The following is a 24740-nucleotide window of genomic DNA, read 5'->3' on the forward strand; positions in this document are numbered from 1 at the left end:
TAGTCTGGATTTGTAGCAATATAATTTGTCTATCGTATCTAGGTCATCAGTGAAAATAAGCTCAGGGTATTATGGCCAACAACTGTCAGAAGTATGTAAAGCAGATCTGATTTTTGACTTGTTCCCTACTGAAGAGAAGTTATATGTCAGCTGTAGATTTTGCAAAGGTTGGGGCTCAGTTGTATGGAGGGAAGAGTTTTTCCTTGCTTTGAAGCTTGTGCCAATTAAGGCTGAGATGCACTGGTGAGACGGCGTTGGTGGAGGCTCTGCCGCGGTGTTTCCCTGGGCTGCCGCAGCCAGTGCCCTGTTAACTGGGAGAGTACATGGATCCCAGGGGACTCTGCACTGTCTCTTTTGCCTACAGCTGCTCGTTGCTATTCATGAGCTCTGCTACACTCCTTTTTGGTGGTATTTTGGTTTTTAATCAGTGGCTAGTAGAGGATAACTTTTTACCCCTTTCACCCTCTTCCTTTTAGCGTATGAGTGAATTTTGTCTCCGTGTTTACTAGTGTGAAATAATTAGAGAAAAAAAAAAATTAAACAGGATATGGGATTATTAACTTTGGCTTCACCTTGCACCATCTTGCAAACAAATCAGAGGCTATCATAGAGCCCTTCCCAGAACTGGGTGGGGTGGTTGAAATAAAACATGTCAGGAGTACAAAGAGAACAGAGTCCTATTGTTTCAGGGCAGGCAGAAAGATGACTTCTGAAGGCTAAAGTCTGAGTTTGGTTTTGTTGTTTTTTTTTTTTTTTTTTTTTTTTTTTTAAAAAGTAGGATATTTGTGTTGCCCTTGTCACTTTTTCTCCAGTTTTATTACTTTATTTAGATAATCAAAAAAATAATTCTACAAGGAGCCTTCAGGGCCAATTTCTATAATTTGAAGTGTGTTTCAGAGTATCTGCTCCAATTTAATTGAAGAATTTCAGCAAGTAGTAGCTTAGCTTTGAAGTGTTCCTCTGCACTGAGGAGGGATTGCACCGAAGCAGAAATACCCTCGACAGTTGCCTCAATATTTAGCCTCAGAGAAATGTTAGTATCCCTTTGTCTTTCTCATCTTCATTGTTTTACACTCATGCGATGCTTACATCTATCTCAAATCTGATTTTTGGTTTTCAAGCCAGGATTTTCCTTACACACTTTATAAATGCAATGTCATGCAGGATTCAGGCTTACACATTAAACCCAGTCTAGATTTAGTGCCTAAATAGCAAACAAGACAAGAAGGCTTCCTGTAGGCCTGATTTAATTTTCCTTGCTGAATAAAACTGTTCTTCTTATTATTTCTTTACTGGCACTGGTCCCAGAAGGTTTGTAGACTAGATGCTTATGCATGCCCATGTCCTGCTTTGTGACTTTTACCCATGTAGAGCATCTAAAGCCTGTCTGGTGTAAGCATATTACGTGCATTCATCTCAGAGTGATGCTGTGTACTGAGCAAAATAGCTGGGCTTGGCACGAGGATGACTCTCTGCAGGCTTGAGGATTTGTGTTACACAGGAGAAAAGCCTTACAGACTGCGAGACAGTCCCTTGGATCTAGGAACGTGAGTCTCCCAAAGAACCCTGGATGGTGGTGCAACGTAACTAAAGATGAAAGGGAGATCATGCATAATAAAAGCATAATTTATGATTGTGGCTTCCTTGTGCCAAGTGACTATGCATGGAGACAGTCATCCTCTATAACCTAAAGAGTGGTCTTTGTGTTTAGAATTTTATTGACTCAAAACAGTAGTTGAGACTGAGTGTGTTTGAAAGGAAGTGATTTTTAGGGTGTTTTTTCCCCCTGAAAACACGGAGTAGAGCGCTAGTGTCCTCCTTTGCAGGCATCTACTTCCATGGTGCATTGGGGGTGTATGAGCACAGCCCCAAGTTGGGCATTTTGGCAGATCTCTTACTGATATCAGTTCACATACAGTAACACTTGACAGTGTATAGCAGTATTTTTATTTTTTAAACTTTTGGTTGTATTTACTACCAGAATTGCTCAATGTGGGAAGTGAGGTTTCCCTTTAAGACCTGTTGTAACTTCTTTCATATCTGATCTTTCAAATGTATTCTTGTGTCGCTTGTCTGTCTTCTCTGTGTTTTCTTTTGAAGCAAAACTGGTGAGAATGGTTGATTATTAAAAAAAAAAATAAAAAAAAATTCAAGTATCCTGCACTACAAACCCGATGATGAAAATTTTAGAAAGTTAACATCTTGTCAAAGCGATAATTTCAGGTTATTTACCATGGTGGACTAACGTTTGATCCTTCAGTCTCCTTTGGAAATACAAAAATACAAATTTTAGAAACTTCCTCTTTATTTCAGACTGAAAGCTTAGACTGCGTAACATGTACGCTAGAGCAACATGTGCTAGTCAAATGAGAAATATTTGATGTCCTTCAGCTCTGGTAACAAAAGGACCATAGTCTGTGGAATCCCTAATGCCAGCTGTGTTGAAAGTTGCTGACTGTTGGCCTGTGGCTGTTCACGGCTCATACAGGATCACACTTTCATAGACACATTCTGAGCTGTGTGCAGTTTTTTTTTTAATAAATTAAAAACAAACATATGCACAAACGTAAGCAAAGAGGTATGTGAGAGATGCAAAATAAAAAGCAGGCAACAAAGTATGATTATTTCTGAGAGCTTCTTTGTGAGTAATCTTGGGTTTGACTGTTGTTTGCCACACCTTCATTTCTTTATCCCTTTTGCCTTTCGTTCATCTGCCCAAGTGCTGCAGCTTTGCCTAATTCCTTGAAGAGAAGGGGTAATAAAGTGATAGTATTTCCAAGGAATGCAGCATCACATCTCTGACTCTGCGGCCTACCTCGTGTTTGCTCTTTGGCTTCTTGGTCTCTGCTACATGCAAATAATCCTCCTCCTTCTTAAAAGGCTTTTCCTGTGTGTTGAATTGCATATAGTATAGATACAGCAGCTCCTGATAGGTGCTTTTTTTCATTCTCCCTGTTGTAACAGAGGGAGATGAGTAATGGAGAAGCATTTCTTTTTTTCTAACCATTGTTAGAAAAAACAGAACAATCCATAACATGTCCAGGATGCAAGTAGGACTGCTATTTGTGAAAAATCAGTATGTTGTGCCATAGAGTGTTTAAGCAGAGATGATAGCCATGCACAGATTTGATGATATCTACATACTGGCTACTCATAAAAAGAAGAAGTTATGATATTCTTTAGAAAAAATAAATATTTCCCAAAATATTGTATTCATCTTTAACTGCAGGACTAAGATAAAGTTAAATAACTCTGAAGTTGTAGAAATCACGCAAATATTTTATGTGACCAATTTTGGTAAGCTTGACCTGAGAAGGTAAATAACTCTTTTACAGAGTCACTTACACAAGGAAAGTCAGGAACACGTGTTTCTTTGAAGAATGACTCTTTAGGCTACAACAGAATTTTATTAGGGGGCTTTTGGGATTAGTTTGCTCAACGAAATGCATTATGCTCCAACCGTAATTCTCTCCCCATGAGGAGGAGGATGGCTGGTAGGGTTAACTGTCAAAGGGCTGTTGGTCTGAGTAATTCACTGACACATCTTCCTTACTGCAGGAGAAGCTACCTTCTGAAGTGAGGATAATTTTCACAACAATAAAGCTGTTAAGAAGTGCAGTGATGTGATTTTTACTTTGCTAAGGCAGTTGGGAAACCCTTCGACTTAGATGCAAGCTGAGAATTTCTATTGAGAATCTGCTGTAGAAAGGCAAATTAGAGTTAACTGACGTACTTCTAAATGCAGCCTGTGTGAAATGAAGTTCTTTGTAGTGTAATATTTTTTTCTTAAATAGCACAATTTATTATCCTGTAAGTAGGTAATTTCTCAATGCTGATAACCACATGGCTAGTCTTCCCTTCTGCCATCACAGTTCCCTTGCAAGAGCAACATTTCCTTTCAAAATACCCTTGATTGAGTTGTAGCCCCTCGGGGGGCTGTATTTAGACTCGCTGTTAATAGATCAGTTCGTTCATGTAATTACCGAGCTCCGACAGAGCAGCTTCTGTAGCTCCATGCACATTACCGCTTTGCGTTTGATCACTTTGAATCACAGGACGACCCTTCATGCTTAGCAAGGAGTTTGCGGCTCTAGAAAACCAAGAAACTGTTTTGTAGCTCCCAACAGGCGTTTTAATAAGTTGTAGCAAGTTCCGTTTATTCATGAGATAGTAGGAAAATATTTTCCTGTCTGATTCTGTGTCGTGACTTCATTGGTTTGAAATGATACCTTTTGCTGTGAGCCGAAGTGCCTTTCCTGCTGGGATGCGTGCATTGCTGTCTTTGGCTCTTGGAGTAACGAGTTCACTCCTGCCCGTGTTGTGAATGGGCTTCACCGAAAATCCTCAGCGAAGGTTCACACGTGAAGCTGCGCCCGACTTCACAGCTGCTCCTGCTCGACTGCAGGGAGGACTGGCAGCGTTAGAGACAGGATTTTTACCAAGGCTTTTTCTATGAATTTAGTTCTGTTTCAGCATCACGGGGCAGTATGAATGAGACGGTGCGCAGACTAAGAGAAAGGCTTTGTGGTTTTTATTAGCAGCAACTGTGCAAGCAATCTTAATTTGGCATTCTTAAGTCCATTGGTGTTTTTCCAACTTTACCTCTCAGCTGTTGCTAACTGCATTGCAGAGGACTGTGCAATCTAGCAATTTCTCATTGTCTCCAGTCCCTGCCGTTTATAAGTGGGGATTCAAATTGCATAGCAGATTAACTGAGCATTCCCTTTTATTTTTAATTTTAATACAAGTATTTCCTCAAGTCCTTGGAAAAATATATCTGGCACTTCATAGCCTGAGGGTATGTGCTTACTAGCTGAGGTGAAAAATTACCTGTATGATCTTGCCCTGTACGGTTTTATAGGAAAGAAACAGTTTTATATACTTTGCTTATTACACTCCCTATACTTTGTCTCTTCTCCCACCCCCAAAATAACCAGTCTGGCTTTATTCTTTCTCTTCTTCCTCCTCTCTCGTTTCCTTCTTCTATAGTTCATGGTGTATCTCCTCCTGTCTCTTTTGCCTGGGTGCTTCCCTTCCCTTCCCACTGCCCCACATGAGGCATATGCCATCTTGCCAATTTTCTACCAAATTTCATATCTTTTGATAGTGATGTTCTTTGGGATGCCTTTTACCTGCGCTCTTTTTCGGTCCATGGGAGAATTAGAAAGGTTTTCAGCAGCTACCACTAAGAGGCCAAGCCTGCTCTGCTCTCCGTGCCAAGGCGATAGCCTCTCCGGTCCCCTCACTCAGCTTCCAGATTTGTACTTTATTCAGGGGAATGAATGCACAAGGGGATCTGTGGGTTTCACTCACCCTGCCCCTGCTCTCTTAAAACAATCATTTTACATAAAACCATTTTGCACAAATTATTCTAGCTGGTTATTGACATGTCGGTGGTGAATTAGCATTTAAAACCATGCTTTGGGGGTCCAAAGTGCCTTTTGCCTTCAGTGAGAATGGTATCACAGAGCTGGTTTACACTTAGGAAGGCTTCTCTCTCAGCAAGTAAATTTTTGACTGTGTACTGCTTCCATTGGTTGTGGTCCAACAGCCTGTCAAATACCTGATTTACCCCCTCTTACAAAAACTTGGGCAACCTTGGCATAACACTCAGCTACATCCTGAAGTTTTTCAGCCGACTGTTGACTCACAGTTACACTCACAAGAAAGCAATGAGTGGTCAGATCAGCTCTGCTTCAATAAACAAGACAATTGTTGCTCATGCAGAAAGATATTCCCAGTTCCTTCAGTAAAATGAGCACCTCTTTCATAAATACTACCCTTGCTTCATGTTTTCACCCTTTCCAGACAAACTTTTGAAGGAGGAGGAAATAAAGGAAGGTCGGTGGGTTGTTTTCTTGCTAGGTAGCCACAAACTGTAGTTCAAGCAAAAGCCCAGGACTACGAACACATAGGAGGGGAAAATTCACTCATTATCATTTAGCAATGATCTGGTGTGAAGATGTGATTTGCTTTCTTGGGGGCTACAGTATCTTGTAGCTTTTTTTCTCTCATCTACTCTAAAATACAGGTGCCTGCCCAAATAGCAGAGGTGTGCTTATGTTCATGTAAGGATCTTGTCGGGAAAGCAGATGAGGAAGAGTTGTGGAAAACAATTGAAAACAACTGCCTTTCTGTTCCACTGAAGGAACAATTGCTTCATTAAACTATGTATTCGGACTTTCACACAGCTAATGTATAAATCCATGATTTTTCAAAAATGGCAGTTTTGATTCCCATGATGACATGGGACTGAAATGCTCATTTGCGGTTTTGTGAGGAAAGATACATTCCTTTGCACATGGATTGCCACGGGCTTTTAGGGTTATTTTGGAGAGCAAATTACAAGATTCTCATGCGGTTCTGAACTCTTCTGTTTTCCTTACAAATGTGCTCGAGTTTAGGGATTAAGAGTGGGTTTCTGGCAGCTGTCTGCCAGCTGTAAAAGTTTATGATCTGGTACGTAGTCACAGCGATTTAAAAATGTCTCGTCTGTGGTGGCGGAAGAGGGCGATCCCGGGAGGAGAAAGGCAGGGACCGGCCAGTGTCCTCTGCTGTCCTGGAGGTGGACCCAAGCAGCTCGGCCTCTCATGCTGCCAAATTCCTGCTGGGAGCATCGCTCCAGGTGGAGGGTGGCTTTGCACCATCCTCTCCTGCAAGCCCACTGTTCCTTTTGGGGACCACATCCTGAGCACGGTTCTGGTTATTATGTGCTGGAGTGGTTTCATAATGTACTTAAACCAGCATCACAGCTCGCTGCCACCAGAATTTTTTCCCCTCTTACACTGGCTCCAGAGCTCAGTAGTCCCTTGTATTGAAGGCTTGGGGATGGAGGGTAGAGGGATGCTCCAGTACGCTCCAGGAGTGACTGGAGTCCGCTGGTGGGGTGCATGGAGCATAGGACTCCCTCCTTTTGGAGGAGGGAAGCTGTTTGGTGGCTGTGAGCTGTCACAAGTGTGCAGTTGCCTGGAAAGGTGACGAGTGTGGGAGCTGGGGAGGCAAAAGGGCTTGTACCTCTTGCATTTTTAGAATTTAAACTTAAGATTTAGGGCAGTCCTTTAATATTTTAAGAGCCATGAGAATTATTTTCAACAGGTGAGAGGGAGACAAATTGTCCTGTGTTGAGAAAGGTTTTTAAAAAGTGGTTGTTTCGCTTGGCTGACCTTCTCAGTAAAGAAAACTTTTATGGTAATGATTAATATCTGCATCCTCCTTTTAAGATGTTGACACCTGCAATAAACCTATTCCAGACTTCAAGAGTTATCAATAAAGCTACAAGAGACTAAGTTTGATGTCACCAGGGGGTAACTGAGAATGAGAGAGATGGATACCTTGGATTATCTTCTACCTTGCAGAGTAGACAAAGCTCCAATTACTGTCCGTTACTTTCGTAACTGCATGTTTTGTTATTTATAAAGATAAGGTAGTTTGCTGACACAATAATAGCACTATTTTCTTATTTTAACTTGGCAATATCCTACAAGAAAATAGGTAATTTATGAACATACTAGTGAATGATGTACTCTCTATACGGCTCACCAGCAAATAAGATATGTGAGGAGGCACTTGTGCTTTTGTCTTTTTAGCATCCTTTCGCTGGAGATCCTCCTCTGAAACGAGGGGCCCAGGGTAAGGCGAGGTCTGACGTGTTTCAATTTGCACTGGTGCTGACAACAAAATCGTTAATCCTGCCTCCCAGCAGAGCCAGTGGCAAGAACTGGGAATAGTCCTGTGGTAACAGCGATCAGGACTGAGATGGATGTTCTGCATGTGGAAACAGCATTTCCTCCCTGTGCTGAGCATAGAGCTGTAGAAATACACTTCTGTCTCCAACGCACACCCCAAAATTATTTTTCTAGAGAGATGCTGTGTCCATTTCCAGTTTATGTACATCTGTTTACACGGGGCTAAGCGCTGGAAGGTCCTGGTGAGGACCAGGAGAGTACGTAAACACAAAACCTAAGCGCACATTTCTTCGGTTTTCTCCCTATTTAATCTGTTGTAGATATCTGATCTTTATTTAGCTTCCCATTCTCAGTCTCCCCGACTTCCCCCTTCCCTTCTGTCCTCCCTTGCGTCTTTCAGATGTGTAGTTCGATTAAGATGCTGTAATCTCTTTATTGTTCATTTCATTTAAAAGCACCTTAGCCTACAGAATGAACCACTGACTGTTTCTTGTTGAGTTTCCAATAAATTTCCTGTTTGTCTGGATTCTGGGTTATTCACTCAACAGTTAACGGAGACAATTAGGCTGCTGAAAACTCCTTGCCACTGAGATCTGCCAGGCTGGCACACACAGCTGTGTGTCAGCCACAAAGGCTTTCCCCCCTTACTGGAAATGACATGATTTGTGCAGTTCTTTTTCATCTTTAGTTTCAGATTTCCCATCTTCTGAATTTAGCTTCTTGTATTTTGGTTTGTTTGGTTTTTTTTGTTTTTTTTTTTTTTTTTTTTTGGTGGTGTTTTAGTTTGTTGTTGTTGTTTTTTGTTTGGTTTGGGGTTTTTGTTTGTTTGTTTGATTTTGTTTGTTGGGTTTTTTTGTTGGTTAGTTGGTTGCTTTGTTTTTTGTCTGGGTCAAATTGGAGCTCAGAAGCAATCTTCACCATGTCTTGCCTTGTACATTTATGCAGAAAATTGTCTGCCTCCCAGGGGAGGGAGGGCAGTGGGAGAGGAGAATCTGCAAATGCTTCCTTATCAAAACCTGTTGTTGACAGAATTTAAAACCTCTCTCTTGTTTCCAGACTTCTTGTTTAGTGCACCCTGAAATACTGCATAAAACTCCAGCAAAGCTAATCTGTTCATCAAAGTTGTGGTGCCTAGAGGTGAGAAACGCTTGTCACAGTGTAGCTTATATTTGGGGAGGAATTTTTTGCCTTATCCTTGCAGGTTTTGTGTGTAGGCAGAAGAGGCAATTACACACAGTAGCAGACTACCTGTTTTGTTTTTAACCACCTGTAGCTGCCCAGCGTGCCCTGCAGATCCCAACTGCTTCTCTAAGGACAGACATGAGATCCCTTCTTCTAGACTTGCTGTACTTGACCTGCCCAGCTCTCTATCAGAGGACCTGGCCTTGTTTTCCTGCCGTCTTCTTTTTTTCCCCCCTCTCCTCTTTTCTACTATGAAGTGTTCAAGAATGGGTAAGAGAGGCTACAGGGGGACTTCTTCCAGAGGAGGTGGGTTGCTGGGGGAGAAAGGGAGACCTGTCTGGGGGAAGAACCCCAGGGCTTGAAAAAATGGAGACAAAACAGCTCTTGGAAACCCCTGTGAGGACTCCACCACATGTGTTCAGACATCCACAGCCATGGCGAACTTGGTTGTTGAGGGGAGGATGAGCCTCAGCCCTGTACTGAGAACTCACTGAGCTGCTGGTGGAAAGTTTGGTTTTGCAGACAGTAAAATGTAGATAAAATACAGGGCTCTATTTTAGAGAATATATGCTGCATGCAGAAACGGATGACTCCATGTCTGCAACTTTTTTACAGTGTTTTTTTGTCCTATCAAGAGTTACTAGAGAAGTTTGGGTTGACGTTTTGGATTCTAGAAGGCTATATCAGTCATTTTATCAGCACATTTCTGGAAGTGTATATGGTTCTCCCTGCACATCCCCTCTTGCTATAGATGTCTTGTAAAGCGTTATTGCATTGGTCACAGCAGCATTAATAGTGCCTCTGGTTACTGATAATTTCCCCATGTTTCAAATTTTGCTAAAGCAAACCAGAGACACAGAGCTGCTATTGGCATTTAGATGTAGAAAATAAATATACTTTTACTCCCAAGTAAAGACCATCTCTGGGAGACAAATTTATAGCAATCTCCCATTTAGTCTTGGTGCTCTTGTCCCTGGTTGTCTTGATTCCTAGTTAATGTGCAGAGAGACGTGGTACTGAAGAGGCTTAAAAAGTTGAGTTTTTCATTTAGATTACTTTTTGCAGGTTGGACACAGTTTGTGGAGGTGGAAAATTGGTGAATACCTGTAGAGATAAACTTTAAAAAATGATGAACATATGAATGTGATTTTTTTTTTTAATTTTATTTTTAATTTTTTTGTTAATAATTCAGCAGATCTTTCAGCTGTGTGTTTTTTTTTTTTTAAATAAAGTCTTTGAATGCAGACTGTGTAAATACTTTGAGAATGATCAAAACTATTAATGCACCATTGATTTCCTTCATTGACTTGTGCGTTAGATATTTAATCTCTTCTTTTTAAAAAGTGTGTATTACTCTGTTTCAAAAGCAGCCTCCCACTGTCCTTCGCATAGCGGGAAGCATCTCCCACTGGCTTTCTGTCACTTTGCCAGTCTTGAGACTTCGCTTTCAAGGGCAGTTGAACGCTTTGGACTTTTCCTGTCCTTCTGCTGGAGTTGCTGGAGTTGGGGAGCAGTTTCCCCATTGCACGCCCAGCTTTGTGCCTGGCTGTGGCCATCCGAGCCAATTTAATCCATTTTGCCTGAACAGTGCGTGCTATGATCCCGTGGCTTTGCTGCCAAACCCACAGCAGGAGCTCTCTGAAGGGAATCGCAGCCAACTCCTGGATACTCCCTGTCCTCCTGCATGATTTTTTTCTGTACCTCCTTTCTCTTTCCTTATGCTAGTTGTAATAATGTTTTGTTAGATGGTCACTGGTGCTGAGGGTTTTTTTAATAGTAACAGCTACTATAAAAAAATCTCCTGACCTGCATCTGTTTCACAGAGTTCTGTAATAATTCTGTTCTAAAGAATGCATTTCACTTAACCAGAAAAAAAAAAAAAGAAAAAAAAAAAAGAAAAAAAAAAAGAGAAACTATCAGCTGTTCTGCAGTCTGCACAGGGACTGTGTTTTTGAACTTCTGAAACAACTTGTTAAGTTGAATGCCTGAGAAACAAAGTGATTTGACTCATTGCTTATATTTAGTATCATTACCTACTGCATTAGGTTCCGTTTTCTTCTGAGCATAATGTTTTTGGTCAGGAAGGTTAACAGGGAGAACGCCCTGTAGAAGGCATTTTTGTGCTTATCAGAGAGCAAATGAGTGGAAAACATCAGGTCACTGTGCTGGCTGTCAACTTTTTTTTCTTTTTTTTTTTCTTATTAAGAGTCTGTAGAAGGAGGGGTGTTCACGGGTGGGAAAGGATGTCCTTCCTTTTTGGTAAAGCCTGTAAAATTGGAGGTGCTAGTGGATCCTTAATAGAAATGTGACTTGAAATCACAATATCCTCTTTACGTCTTGACCTAGAATCTCATATCTTAAATATAAGAGATCCCAAGCTTAAAATGTGTCCTGCAATGCTGGCTCTACCCAAGGTGATAATTTCTCTGGTTTTGAGTATATTTGTAACTGAAGCTAAAATTCTAATTACAAGTTTTATAGGTAATACTAAAAATATGATTGACCTTATATTTTTGTTAGGTACAAGCTTTTACTACAACTTTCCATAATCACATGGCAAAGGAAGGGGAGATGCCCAGGTTTAAGGTGCTGCTTTCGAAGCTTTAGACTAAAGCATTAAACCTGTGAAGATGATTTCAAACTCCAGGCTGCCAAGAGAGCCATAAACCTGGGCAGGCTCAGCTCGGGAAACTGCATGACTCTCTGTGTTTCTGGAACCAGGTGAGGACCTGTAATCGGCGCTCCCCAGAGAAGTGTAAAACATACCATTCAATTTGGTATGTAACAGATGAATGCCCCTAATATTGGGGAAGTGGGGTTGAAAGGCAAAGCTAGTGGAAGAGTTTGAGTGTAGTTTTGCTGGTCTGAAGCCAGCGTGCTGCTCTTCGTTCCCCCTGTTACCATCTCTGTATGTTACAGTGTTGGTTTATCCCGGGAAACTTCTTCAAGACATTAACTGACCAGACTCCTCTTTTTGTGACCTTAAATAGATACCACATTCAAGACCATATTTCTCCCCCTTATGGGGTGTGAGAAGCAGCAGAGCTGCTATCATATTTTTACCTTTCTGAAAACACAAAGGGCTGTGACTCCTCAGAGTGCAGTTGGTGGAAGCAGCAGTGTTTTCTTTCCCTCGCTCCCAAGCGGTCTCATCCTGCGGCTTGTTATTTTTATTACGTGGAACCCCCTCTGTAACCAGGCTGAGGAACCTCTGCTGCCTGAAGTGATCGCTCCTTAAATTGAGACAAATTTGAGGCATTGTGCAGAGTCTTGCAGCATCTCCTGAGATTCCCCGTGATAATCACATCACCCTGCTGAGGAACCCCTGTTAATATTCATGCGGTAATTGTTTCGGTACTTGGCAGGGATGAGGGCGTTAATCTGAAGCCTTCTTCAGCTGACACGTATTAAAGAAATGATTTGTGTTTTATACTGTAGCAGTGATTTCATTACACTGGAACAATGAAATTCTGGATGTCTTTCGGTAGATGTGCACATAAACACTTGTATTAAGGCAGTTAGCTGGCATATTGGACGACATGAACCTCGTGTTATTTATCTTGTGTACAGAGCACTTTCCCAAAAGGGACTTGCATGGTGTTGGTGCTGGTCACAAGGTGAGCTGCCCGACTTCTCAAGAGCTACCCAAGGGACTTGGGGATGGCCCTGCACTGTCCCTGGGTGTGCTCGTGTATATGGACCTACATTGCCAGGCACGGTCCAGTGGCGTGGTATATGTCTACGTGGTTGAGCAGCCTTAAGTCCAATCGATGCGGACTCAACAATTTGTTAAGGTTTTGGGGTTGCTTGTGTTATTGTGTTTTGCGTTTGGTTTTATTTTGAATCCTCACGTTACAGAATAGTGGTTGATCGCAGAGCCCACTTGAAAGATTACCTGGGAAGCGTTTGCCAGAATAACAACTTGCATGACCAGTTCCCTGCCTGTGCCTCAGAAGCTGTCAGCAGAGAAGCCCGAGAGGTGAGGCAACGTCTGGATGAAGGCTTCTGGCAGGGCAGGGGCTGGCTGCGGCACACGGGACGGCTGCCGCTGGTCAAGCGAAGGGGAGCAAGCACCGAGGGATGCTTTCTCAGTCAAACTCCTACATGCTAGCACCTTGTTTCTGGTTAAAAGGAAGTGAAAGTTTGAAACTGTGTCCAGTTCTTCCCTAATGAAGTGTTGCTTTTTAATCTGGGCAGTGGTACGAGGAGAAGCAGCCATTTGGCCGAAGACTGATGGGTTTGCACGCTGCTTGCCCTGTGCTCCGCCGCCTCTCTGTGATTGGACTTCTCTCTTCAGTGGAGGGTTGTTGTTGAACTTGTCCCATGTACCCTGGGAAGATTCATGTGAAGTCTCTGACTTTTAAGAGCAGCGCTCTCTCTCTCTCTTTTGACCCCAGCCTCTTGATCTCTCAGTTACATGCCTTAAGGGATAGCAGCAATTTAATTTTACTTTACAAGAATTTGGCCTGTCTTGAAAGACAGGGTGGAAAGAGGAGGGGAAGAGGTGGACTGTGAAATCTGATGTTGCCATATTAAGAATGTAAGAAAAAAAAACGGGGGATCTTTTAGTAGCCAACTTTGCAAGGTGGTCATAAAAAGGTCATTTGTTGAATGGCCACAGATCTTTCAGTGTTTCATCTATAGATGTAATAAAGCTCTTTTCTGAGATAAGTGGCCTTTGATAGAAAGATAAATCTGTCTGAAAAGGCATACGATGGCAGCTTTTTCAGACAGGCACTTCTTATCGTCTTGGGGCTAAGTATTGCCAAGCTGCCAGCTTTCTCTTCACTCAGCCTTTTGTGCTGCCCACTGTGCAACTTAGTTTGAGAAACCACACAGTGGTCAGGCACTATTTCATTAGCGTTAGCAATAAATATACTGGCTGCTGCTATCACTTTGGTATACTTTTGGAGACAAGGAAATATTTCTAGAGTTGTGAAGCCACATGCACCTCAGCCCTTCGGTTGGGGAGCAGCCCACCAGACTTCCATTTTCCGGAAAGGCTGCTCTGGCTGTGTCCTGGCCAAGGGTGAGGATGGTCACTGCTTGGCTGATCCGTGGTGACGGCCCAAAGCTGCTCTGTCCATCCACCCTTTTCTCTTCTACCAAGGGCGTTTGGATGCAGCAAGCCTCTCCGACAGCATGGAGGTTTGGAGGGCCGCTGCTGCAGCCCGTTTCGACAGGAGGAGGTGGGCAGCGGTTGCGTCTGGCTCGCTCGCTCCGCAGAGCGGGGAGGACGCTCTCCAAAGCCGCCCAGCTTGGCCCAGTCTGCGGCAGGACATCAGTGGGGGCAGTGGCAGGCAGAAGTGGCTGCTGCCATCTCTCTCCTGGGCTCTGCTTGCCCTTGCTCATCCTGCCTTGCCAGGCACGTGGGCCTGCTGGAGGTCTGGTGGAGGGGTTGAAGCCATCATCATCTTCCTTTGGAGAATTCTGGATCGGGAGAGCTTGACCTGCTTGTTCTCTTACCCGTCAAGGGGGGATTTGTTGCCAGCAATGGGGCAAATGTTAAGCCTTCTGAGTCTGTGCAAAAGGGTTTGGTGGCATGTCTGATGCACGCTGGTGATATGTTCTCCAGTTTGCTCAGAGCTGAAGCTGCTGTGAGTAAAATGGCTCGAAACGGTGGAGAAAACCCATTGAAGTCTAGAGGAGCCTAAAGCTGTGTGGGGTGAGGTGGAGATCTCTCAGAACACAAGTGAGCTGTTTATGAAACACCATCGGAGAGGATGCAGTTGACTCGTGCCTAACCCCTGCACGCACACTGGTGGCTGGCTTGTGGGATAGGGCTGGTAGCCCTGGCCACGGGGCCTGACCCAGACACGAGCTAAACATCCCTCCCCTGCTTGCTCATGGCACCTACACTGCAGGGTGCAGCAGTTGGAGCTGGTGGTGCCTCTTCTGGGGCTTGCTACTGCATCTGCCTCCCCCTTCTTTGCCTTCTGTCCCTGGGGTGACACAAACACTTCTCGAGTCTTTCGTCCAGGCACTTGGAAAGCTTATGGGACACTTCGTACTGGAAATCCAGGAGACCTCTCCAGAGGAGGAAGCACCGTCTCCTGTTTGTCTTGAGTTATTCTGTCACAACAATGGCTTCAGAATTTGCCTAATTTAAAAGCTAGTTTTAATCTGATGGGAAGATGTTTGTGTATTTAAAATAGTTATTCCTTGCTGGAGCCACTCCTTTCTTTTGTCCTTCTCTGTTGGACTTTTCGGCTTCGCTTAGCTAATATGCAGTGCTTGTTTATAGCAGAGATACTGGAGCATGAAGAAGGAAGTCGGTACGTTTAATACTGATTTGGTTCCAAGCTTCCTGTGCGTGTGCATGCACACGTGTGTGTGTGTTTTCAGCCTTGTTCATCCAGATGCTGTGCAGTCTCCATAGAAAAAGCCAAGGGGCCGGCAGAGACGCAGGGACTAGATGCAGGCGTTCGGGTTTTTGGTTTTTTTTTTTTTTTTTTTTTTTGAACTGTTCCACCTGGTTTGGTCCTGAGCAGGTTTAGACAACACGGGTAAAAATTCCAGTATGGCAAGCCTGGTGAGGAAGGTGCTAGTGCAGACAAAGCCGTTGAGTGGTGAGTATGAGAAACATCTTGCCTGATGGGAAAGATAACTGATCAGAAAGTGTTGGTTTAAGTGCCTAGGAGGAGAAATGAGGTAACAGGCAGAGAGCTGTTGGGTATTGTTGTTTTCATCTTCCATTTCCAGCGTGAGATGGCTAGCTGGAAGTGCCAAAACCTTTGTCCATGGAGAAGATAGATAGCCAAAGGAACGTGCTCGTTATGGGGCATAGTCACTTTTACAGTCTGTTCCTTAGCCTGCCCTGGGATTTCTGCCTTGGCTTGGCTAAATAACAGCAGCAGCCTGTATAAGTAGGATGGCTTTTAATTTGGGAGGTTTTGGGAGTAGTGGGGAGCTTGCAGGAGACAGGCATCTCGGGAGCACATAAACTGTTGTGACTGTACCTAAAGAGGGGATTGAGAAGAAAACAATGCTAACAACCTGTAGGAGAAACAATTTTATTGCTTTATTTTTATTCTTCTGATTTGGTGGTAAGTACCTAACTGGATTTCAGTAAGGTGCTCTCGTGTTGCAGTGGCTACAGAAATCGTCAGCAGCAGTGTTGTATATTTTGGATTTTAAAATATTCCAGCAGCATCAGCCTGTGCCTGGGGTTTTTCATTTCAATTTATGGTGTTTATTCAGCTCTTAATTGTGCAAATTAGAATAATTATGGAGTGTGATTATATGCGTACCCAGTGAGTGTTTTTAAGAGGCCGGCTCAAATTTCAGGAATTTATTTTATTAGCCTTGTGTCTTTCTGATGCAAGCGTCCTTTCTTCATGCTGCTGTCCTGCAAAGCAAACATCATAAACTGCCACAGCAGGAAACAAGTTTTGCAGCGGCATATCTGAGTGAATCAATCTTTAATAGGGCAGAAGGCTCTTCAATAACTCCGGCTAATTAGGACTGATTTGGTGAGTTATCGGAAACTGAAACAACCCTCCCGAAGCAGAGCAACTTCTCTCTGCTCCAGGGTTTGTTACGGACAGGAGGGCACAATTCGAGCCATGTGTGGTAAGGTGTGTGCAAGTGCCAATTTTAATCAATGTCTAAACTTTAATGAAGGGTTGTTCTTGGAAAATGGGACTTTCGTGTGAGTTACTGGCTGCTGCTAATCTCTCCCAAGGCTGCAGCTGAGCCTGTATTTGGGGAGGGGGGGGACAGTTCAGACACCCTCTTGCTTACAGCTGGATGTGCAAGTTATGGACTGGGTGTGCAAGGTATTGCTGTGGCTTTTGCTGGGAAAGAGATCTTGTTGGCAAATGCTATTCCCTTCCAGCCCAAACATACTAGTCTCTCTTTGCTCACTTAAGACTTCTCAGAAACCACGAATTTCTGCCTCTAGGAAAAACAGAGATATGACTTGAAACGGAGTAATCTCCTTGATTGCGTTGTGACAGATGTGGCGTGACAAATATAGGCAACTGAAGAGATCATCTCCCTGATCTCTCTGTAAATAACTTGGAACTTTGGGTAAATTAACCGGTCTTTACAAAAAGAAACTGAGTGAAAATAAATATATTTATTTCCTTGCTTCAGAGATAAGGAGATTGGAATGATTCTAGTTGAAATTTCACTTGAAAAAAAAAAAAAAAAAAAAAAGACAGACTGAGAGTTAACACAGAGGGGCTTTTTGTGAAGAAGTCTAGCAGATATTAAATGACTAGAGTATACATTTAACTTGTGTAGATTTCTTCAGAGAAATTTTAGCCTGTCAGTGTTTGAAAGCACAAATCTTTGATGAGGGAAACATAGCCAATAGGGAAATGTATAATAAGCATTGGCTTGATAATTTTCTGCATGAGTTCAGAATCTCTGGAGAGGTTTTTTTAGACTTAAATCTCATTATTTACGCTGTGGGGATGTGTGTTAAATGCCTCCCCCCCCTGTACCTGCAGGATGTTAGGGAGTTCGGGATGCTAGGAGAATGCTGTGAAATACAGCTGGTGGGAGGGTGACCCTGGAGGAGGCATAACCATTGAGAAGCTCTTTGGGTAGGGTGTAGAAATACAAGCACTCATTCTGCTCCATGGAAAGTGTGTGCTTGAAACCAGTTTGGTTTCTTCATTTGAGGAGGTTGGGTGCTGAGACCTCAGTTCTATAATCCCAGCCTACTGCCCAGATCTTCATACTAGTGAGTGGATAAAAGGAACGCTGCAGCGCATGGTCAGATGGAAAAAGAAATGGCACAGGAAGGAAACACTAAAGAAGCAACAAGGACACATACAGTCTTTATTTTCTGGTGTTTAAAGTATGGGGAGAGGCAGGAATATAGATCTACACCTTATTCTGGGTTATCACGTGTAATTCTGGCAGAAGAAAAGTCTGCAGCAGAACAGGTTGATGAACGTTTTGTTTTTATTCCATAGGGTCTATGTCTGACTACCACTCTTCTCATGCCATCCAAAAAAAAAAAAAATCTTTTCTTTCATTCTTAGTTCCTAGTAAGAGATTTACTTATAAAATATCTGAAAGCGATCTTGGGTTTGTGTGTTCCAAATTTATGCATTTGCTTAGCCACAAACAACTCACAGCAGCTATCAGAGATTTCAAGATTAATGAACTAAATGAAAAAACATCAGTCTTTAGAGGGGACTTCTAAGTAGAGACTTCTAACCATGTCTACTCTTATATAGAGGCTATTTCAGGAGGAGTTATATTCCACTTACTTTGAGACAGTTGTTTTTTTAATGACCCCTCTGTATAAATATGCTTAAGGTTGGTTATGGTAGAGAGCTTGTGAACACTTCACGCAGTGGTGGTGAAACTGAGCATCCCAAGGTTTTGATCTTTTTTTAAAACAAAGAGGTTATAAAAAGGCAAGGGCAAAGTAGGCAAATGGCATTTTGCCATCTTAACAAATCCTATGGTATTTTTCTCTTCTCTCTCGAGATCCCTGTTACTGTTAAAATACTGTTTAACTTGCTTGTCTGATGGTCTGCAACTGCAGGAGAAAATGCACATCATTTTTTGGACTTGAGATAAACTGAAGTTAGCTTGAGCCTAGCTAAAAAGAGATTTAAGTCAACTGAAATTGGATGTTCTTTAACATCATTGTTTGCCTTATAAAATGAGAAAATACAACCTGTATGGAAAATTCAACACACTAAAGAACAGCAAAATAGCAAAAAAACTTGCAAAGAATTTTGCTAACCTGTATCCTTTGTTTTCTAACTGTATGCTGCATTGCCTTTTAGTTAACGTTTGAAATGACATCCATTATTTCAGCTGCATTACCACAAACAATGCTGCCATATCATCTGAAGGTTGTGCAAGATGATGTTGGAGGCAAGAAGATGTTAAATTAAAGTTGTCACATCGAAGCTATCAAATAGCAGAAAAGTAGCAGCCTTAATGATTGGACCATCTTAACATTACTTTCTTTTGGCAGGTAAATAATGGCAGTCTAACAGGAATCTCCAGTACTTCAGAGGATTTTTTTTTTTTTCTTTTTTTAAAAGCATGAGGAATATTTTGTATCATCCTCAACAGCCTCGGATATATCGGGGAACTTTACAGTAAATGGCCATACATAGAAGTATAGATTTTAAAGGTAGTAGCCACTCTGCTGTTGTATCAGGATGCCATGGCTAAGGGAACTTCAGTATTAATTCAATCACTTGAGTGCAGTGACGTTTATGCTGCCATTTCAAGTGAGTGTGCTACAGAACATACTTACTAACAAAGGCATCTCGCTTAATGCAAGTCTTACAGTGCAGGTGTCAGAGATATTCTAAGTCTGGTTTGGATTTAGTAATGCTGTATTCTTCGGTCATGGAGCCATCAGAAACCTGTCTTCAGAAAGCCTTTTCATGTTCTTAACAAAAAAAAAAACCCAAAACCCAACAACAAAACAAAAATGAAAGGAAAAAAGGAAAAAAAATCTGTTTAAAAATAATGTGGTATTACCATGTAGATTCATTGTTCTTATAAAATTCTAACTAAGCACAGAATGCTGTGTTACTTCCTCTGCATACAGATAATTGCAGTAGGGGGAGGAAATTAAGCAGTGTAAAGTACAAAATCTCAAATAGTGTGTCTAAGATTCTATTTCTGTTTAGTGGGAACCTAATACGTCTTTTATTTTTAATTCCCTGAAATAATGAAAACACATTAGCCTCTTTTCTCTAGCCTCTCCAGCTTCAAAAACTGGACTAAAAATACTCTTCAGTATGCTGTGGTTTTTCTTTGAGAGCTCGATAGACAGGGTACTCTATCCAAGGGTATTTTTGAGTTTTGGAGATCTGTGCGTTCCCCTCCATCACACGCTGTAGATATCCCGACTGTTTTGGGACAGGCTTTTTCAGTGATGATTAGAATTAATTCCAAACTGAACGAACCAGAGGAAAGCCACTGTAATTCTGAAGAGGGAGAGTCTTCATTATCCATGTTAAATTATCTTAATTGCTGAACATAACTAGTTTTTTGACAATCCCTGTGTTTATCCACCTAAAGTTTGCAGGGGGTGGTTGTAATATCAGCTGTGACATGAAGCTCTTTCACCCTCTGCTAACCCTCACTACTACCACTGTGTAAATAAACACCAATTATTGCTGATGGTGTAAACACTTAAAGCATTTGGGTTCACTTGTTAGTATGTGCTGCTATTATCATGATTAAATTAGCAATCCCAAGGGTTGTTATCAGATAACAGTAAGGGAGAGAATTAGTTTTGAAAACGAGATTTCCAGTCTTAGTAGAGCCTGAGAGGAGATAAGAAATTAGATTATACTTTAGGTAGAAGGAAGAGTGAATTTAAACTTTGAGTTCAGTTAATACTGAAAGTTGCTTTGGGGCTGAAAGTTATAATTAAGCTAGTCAGAAAAAATACAAACATTAATTTCCTGCTTATGTCTGTAGATTTTTTAAAGCTTTAGAAGCCCCTGTATGAATCTTTTGACGTCGCCAGTTGCTTTCTGGGACAATCGCAGGCAGCAGCTAGTTCTTCTCTGAGCTAAATTCGGCTTTTTCCTGAGTATGTGTTCAAAAATAACTACCCTTGCTAAATTACAGCTCTCTAGCTATCAGATTTCAAGAGCTCTACATCAATCATCAAATTCGTATGGCCAGGTAATGGCAGCATTAGGCCTATCTATGTTAGAAGAAGCTGCAGTGGAATTTCTTTGCTACTTCTTTACTCCTCCTGGAATCCCTGAAGTTAAGATCTTGAGATAATAAATACATGTTTCTTCCTTCTCTTCCCTCCCCCTTCCTCTCTACGTCATGTTTCCCCTCTTATTCCTGTCTCTAAATTTCTCAGCTTTAAATATACATTTATTCCTCCTTTTTCTTTAGTGAGAAACTGTGTTGTGTGCCACTAATGTCTTATGTATTGCTGCATTGTGTTTTAATTCTGCTTAATTTTCCCAGTAGTGTGGTTTGTGACGATTGGCTTCAGTTATTTTACTAAGAATCCTTGCATTTCATTATCTTGCATTTAATAATAGAAAAAGAATGTGAGAGCAGTGATTTCCACCACTTCCCCCCCCCCCCCCCCCCCCCCCCCCCCGGCTTTGGTGGGATTACCCAGAAATTGCTACCTTCTGGTTCATTCAGAAATTCCCTTAACTGTCTAGTACAAAGTTTAGAGATCTTAATGGTAAAGGAGCCGAAACTCACATTTTAATATTCCTCTTGCTGCCAGCTTTAAAAAGTGCTAAAAATAAAATTTAAATTAGTGTTGGAATAGATATTTTTTTGCATTGTTGAATCTATTGAACTATAATTCATTTGATAGTCTAGAGTTGTGATTATAAGAAGGACTTCCAAAAATGGACCGAAAGTGAAGGTGCAGGTGGCTGAACTCTCCTGTTAATTTCGGTGATATGCAGTCTCTTAAAATCCCTATAGATTGGAATGGATTGGATATGAACTATTCAGCTGTGAAAAATACAGTGAATACAACAGGAAAGCTTGTGTGATTTAATCTATCTGTTGGTTGTGTTTGATAGTTGATATATGGGAAGAGCAGAGAGGGGGAGTGAGTGGAAAAAGGAAATGAAGGAACCCAGTAGGTTCTACCCCAGTAAGGTAGCAGAATGAAGGACAGGAATAAACCCAACTTTTTTTCCAGTAAATGTGGCAAAAAGTGTCTGAAAAATGAACTGATATGCAGTCGTCTCTGTATAAGTCTTGCACTATTTCTGGAAAACTTTTTGTAGACTTGAAATTCCACTGTAGGCTGACTTCAGTAACAAAGTCAATTTGAGAGGTATTTGTCTGTGTTCTCCCACCTTTGCTACAGGTTCCTTGGATGTGCAGCCTTGAACTATGGAGTTGTAAACACAGTATCACCAAAGTGAAAGGTTTTAAACAGCTCCGATCAACAGAACGCTCCCACGAGGTCACCTCATAGCCAGAGCTTCTGCAGGGTACAACAGCAGCCGGGTGTGAGCAGTGAGCTTTGGATTTGCTTGTGTTTGCTTGTACTTCTGCGACCCGGGATGCACAAGTAAATACCAAGTTGATTCTCTCGGGACTTGACGGTCTTGACGATCCTCCTTCTGTCAAGCTGACCATTGCAGCCTTGCAAACTTGGTCTCTGCGTACCTGAATTTCCACCCAAACCACTAAGACGTGCTAAGTGGGGCATACATTCTAAGATTTTTAACGTGGTTTAGTGGTTTGGCAGGAAACGCGAATTTTTGTTCATCTGACAAAAAAACCTCACTTAATTGAGGCACGCTGGAAGTCTCCCAAGTGGTTTCAATTGGGGGGTGAAAGTGTGGGAGATCTTATACCCTGTCTTGTGAGTAGGCAGTGAATCATGGTATTTGCTCTGGGAACAGAGCATTCCACTTCTCAGCTAGTTGGGGGCTATCTTTCTGTGTATGGAACAATGCAAGTAAGAAAATATAGAAAAAAGAGCTCATGCCTTCTGTGCACATGAAATAGAGCTCGTATCTAAGCTTTAGTGACCCAGAAAGGAAAGATAAGGAAACTCAAAAATACAGCTTGTTAAAATAACTTTTTATATCTAAAGAGTTTATAAGGGTTATTTCAAATACCAACAATCGAACCTGTCTTAAGTGTAAAAGTGATGGTGTGTTTGCTGTAGGACAGTAAATATCTATAGCTTTATCAGCTCCTTTCCAGCACTTTGATATCAAGAATTTCTTGTTGATCTGTGAGAGCCTGAGTGAAAAGGTTGGATAGCAGGATACTCAACTTCCCTTAGTGATGTCACTGGGCCTGGTAGATGAACATATCGCGCTCTGCAGAAGTTCAGTGAAGTTATGCATGATACTAGGTGAGACATGAGACTTCTTGCTAGTTTAAGAATTAAATGTTCTAAACCTCTTTATTGAGAAAGTTGTCTTGGTGGTCCTAGAAACTAACCTGTCTTGCTCCCTTTCTATTCTGGCTCTTCAGTTGTGAGAAGTTCAGAAGTAGGTTTGACAGGTCAGTTTAAAATACTGATGCATGCATTGAAAAATCCCCCTAACCAAACCACAACTTATTAAACTCTTAAGATGATTTGTTAAGGATTATCTTGAGGATTGTCTTCTTATATTTAATTGCATCAGATTATATTCCTTGAGGGGTTTATATTTTAAGAAGATAAGCTCTGATTTATCCCTGTTATTTTTTTTTTCCTCTGTTCCACTTTATTCCAGAGTAATACTCGCTTTTCTTCTGTCAGTTTTTGAGACAGTCAACAAGGTAAAAGAAGGACTTGATACACTCGACAGCTTTTCAGAGAGGAGAAACTTCATTTTGTTTAGGTTTCAGTTGTCCTTGTGTCCCTATGTATATATTTATACAGGGAGGTGATTTTTGGCCTCTCTTGCTGGAAATCATGCCGACTGCACGGCGGTAAAACCACAACTTCTCCCCGAGTCTCAAAGTTGTGTGTTAATCCTGTGCCACCAGCACCTTTGACTGGGAAGGTGTGTGTGCCTCGCTCTGCCGTTGGGATGCAGTAAGGCACAGCCGCTCCGCAGCGGTACGGTCCCGAGGTACGGCTTGGAAAGGAGATTTTTTTAGTGTTCTCCGCCACCTTTCCTACTTTTTCATGTCTGATGTGAGCTGGAGCGGAGCTAACTGGGTCCCTTTCCCCTTCACCCCCCCTACAGCAGGGTTGCAAGTGGGGAGAGGGTTGTTCTGAGCTTTGAAGTCTTTTCCTTTCATCGTTCCTTCCCTTTTAACCATCTCTACCTCAAAATTTTTCTGGCTCACGGTGGTGAGAGGAGAGCCTCTTCGGCTTTTGCAGGAAGCTTGGCCAGTTAATCTTTGTTTTAGAGATGAGAAGTGTAGGAGGAGCTTTACTGACCCTAAGAACTGATCTGGGTTTTCACAGTTAGAAAAACTGCACACTGCCCAAACAAATAATACAACCCCAAGCTTGTGCAGAGTTGACCTACGGGGCTTTTTCTCTGTTTGCAGCATTCCTGTGAGATCTGACGTCGGCATTGTCCTGCTCCATCCTCACTTGCTGTGAAGTGAGGAGGGAACAGGAAGCGAAGGCCTTGTATTCATCTAGCGTGGTGGTGTTGGGAATGCCGAATTGGGAGGATTTCCTGGCCTTTCTTGTTTTTTTGGAAAGAAGAAAACAAAACTTTAAGACCAAAAAAAAAAAAAAAAAAAAAAAAAAAAATCCTTGTTCTGTCTGCCTCTTCCCTTGCCACTCCCCACTACTTCTGACTTGTGCATCGCCAGCCCAGGGTGGAATGTTTCCAGTCTCCTTTTTGAAGATATTTATAAATAAGTTGAGCTCCATATGTTTGGTTTTTTTCCCAAATGATTTCTTTACTGTAAGTCATTGTATTTCTGTATAATTGATCTATGCGTGGCAACTTGCATCTAGGGAGGGAAGTCACAAATGGGTTTGGACTGTGCTGTGCAAGCATGGACAAAGGAAATAAAAAAATAGTTTGACAATAACCCTAGCAATGACAGCTGGGGAGAGAAATTTGTTTTCTAAAAAAAAAAAAAAAAAAAGTTTTAACTTGTTTTGAAACAATAAGAATAAATGTGCTACATAACTGTTATGAACTAAAATAGAGAGGGGAATAGCAGGCACAGATTTCTCTCCTCTAGCCTCAGCCTGCCTGGCAAAATTGAGCTTTACTTTTATAATACCAATAGATCAAGAAGGGCAAAAGCACTTTCAGTCGAGAGTATTTTTAGGAGGAAGGAAAAGCATTTCAGCGGTGTTCCTTCTCATACGTTATGGTTATAAATCTCATTACCTTGGTATGCTTCAAAACAAATCAAGATTTCAGGTTCAGTGTCCTCAGTCTGGAGATTTGGTTTGCCAACACAGGAGTGAATTCTACTTGTTCCTACGTGATTTGGGGAAAGAGGGAATGGATG

At 41.9% G+C, this 24740-nt stretch overlaps 1 protein-coding gene across 7 annotated transcripts in view; it reads left to right on the forward strand.

Moving 5' to 3' along the window:
• RASAL2 (RAS protein activator like 2) overlaps positions 1-24740 on the forward strand; it is a 188798-nt gene that overhangs the window by 22974 nt on the left and 141084 nt on the right. Inside the window, exon 1 of one of the 7 annotated variants that reach the window (XM_042803381.1) lies at positions 15118-15142. The exons of 5 other annotated variants lie outside the window; for them this stretch is intronic. In XM_042803381.1, the coding sequence (XP_042659315.1) occupies positions 15127-15142 (16 nt within the window). In that variant the 5' untranslated portion in view covers positions 15118-15126. Of the gene's footprint in view, positions 1-15117; positions 15143-15329; positions 15437-24740 lie in introns of those variants that run through there. One more of the 7 variants, XM_042803376.1, reaches the window with a different exon arrangement.

This window comes from Tyto alba, unplaced genomic scaffold (assembly GCF_018691265.1).
Source record: "Tyto alba isolate M040663 unplaced genomic scaffold, T.alba_DEE_v4.0 Super-Scaffold_1000006, whole genome shotgun sequence".
In the NCBI taxonomy this organism is placed as follows: domain Eukaryota; kingdom Metazoa; phylum Chordata; class Aves; order Strigiformes; family Tytonidae; genus Tyto; species Tyto alba.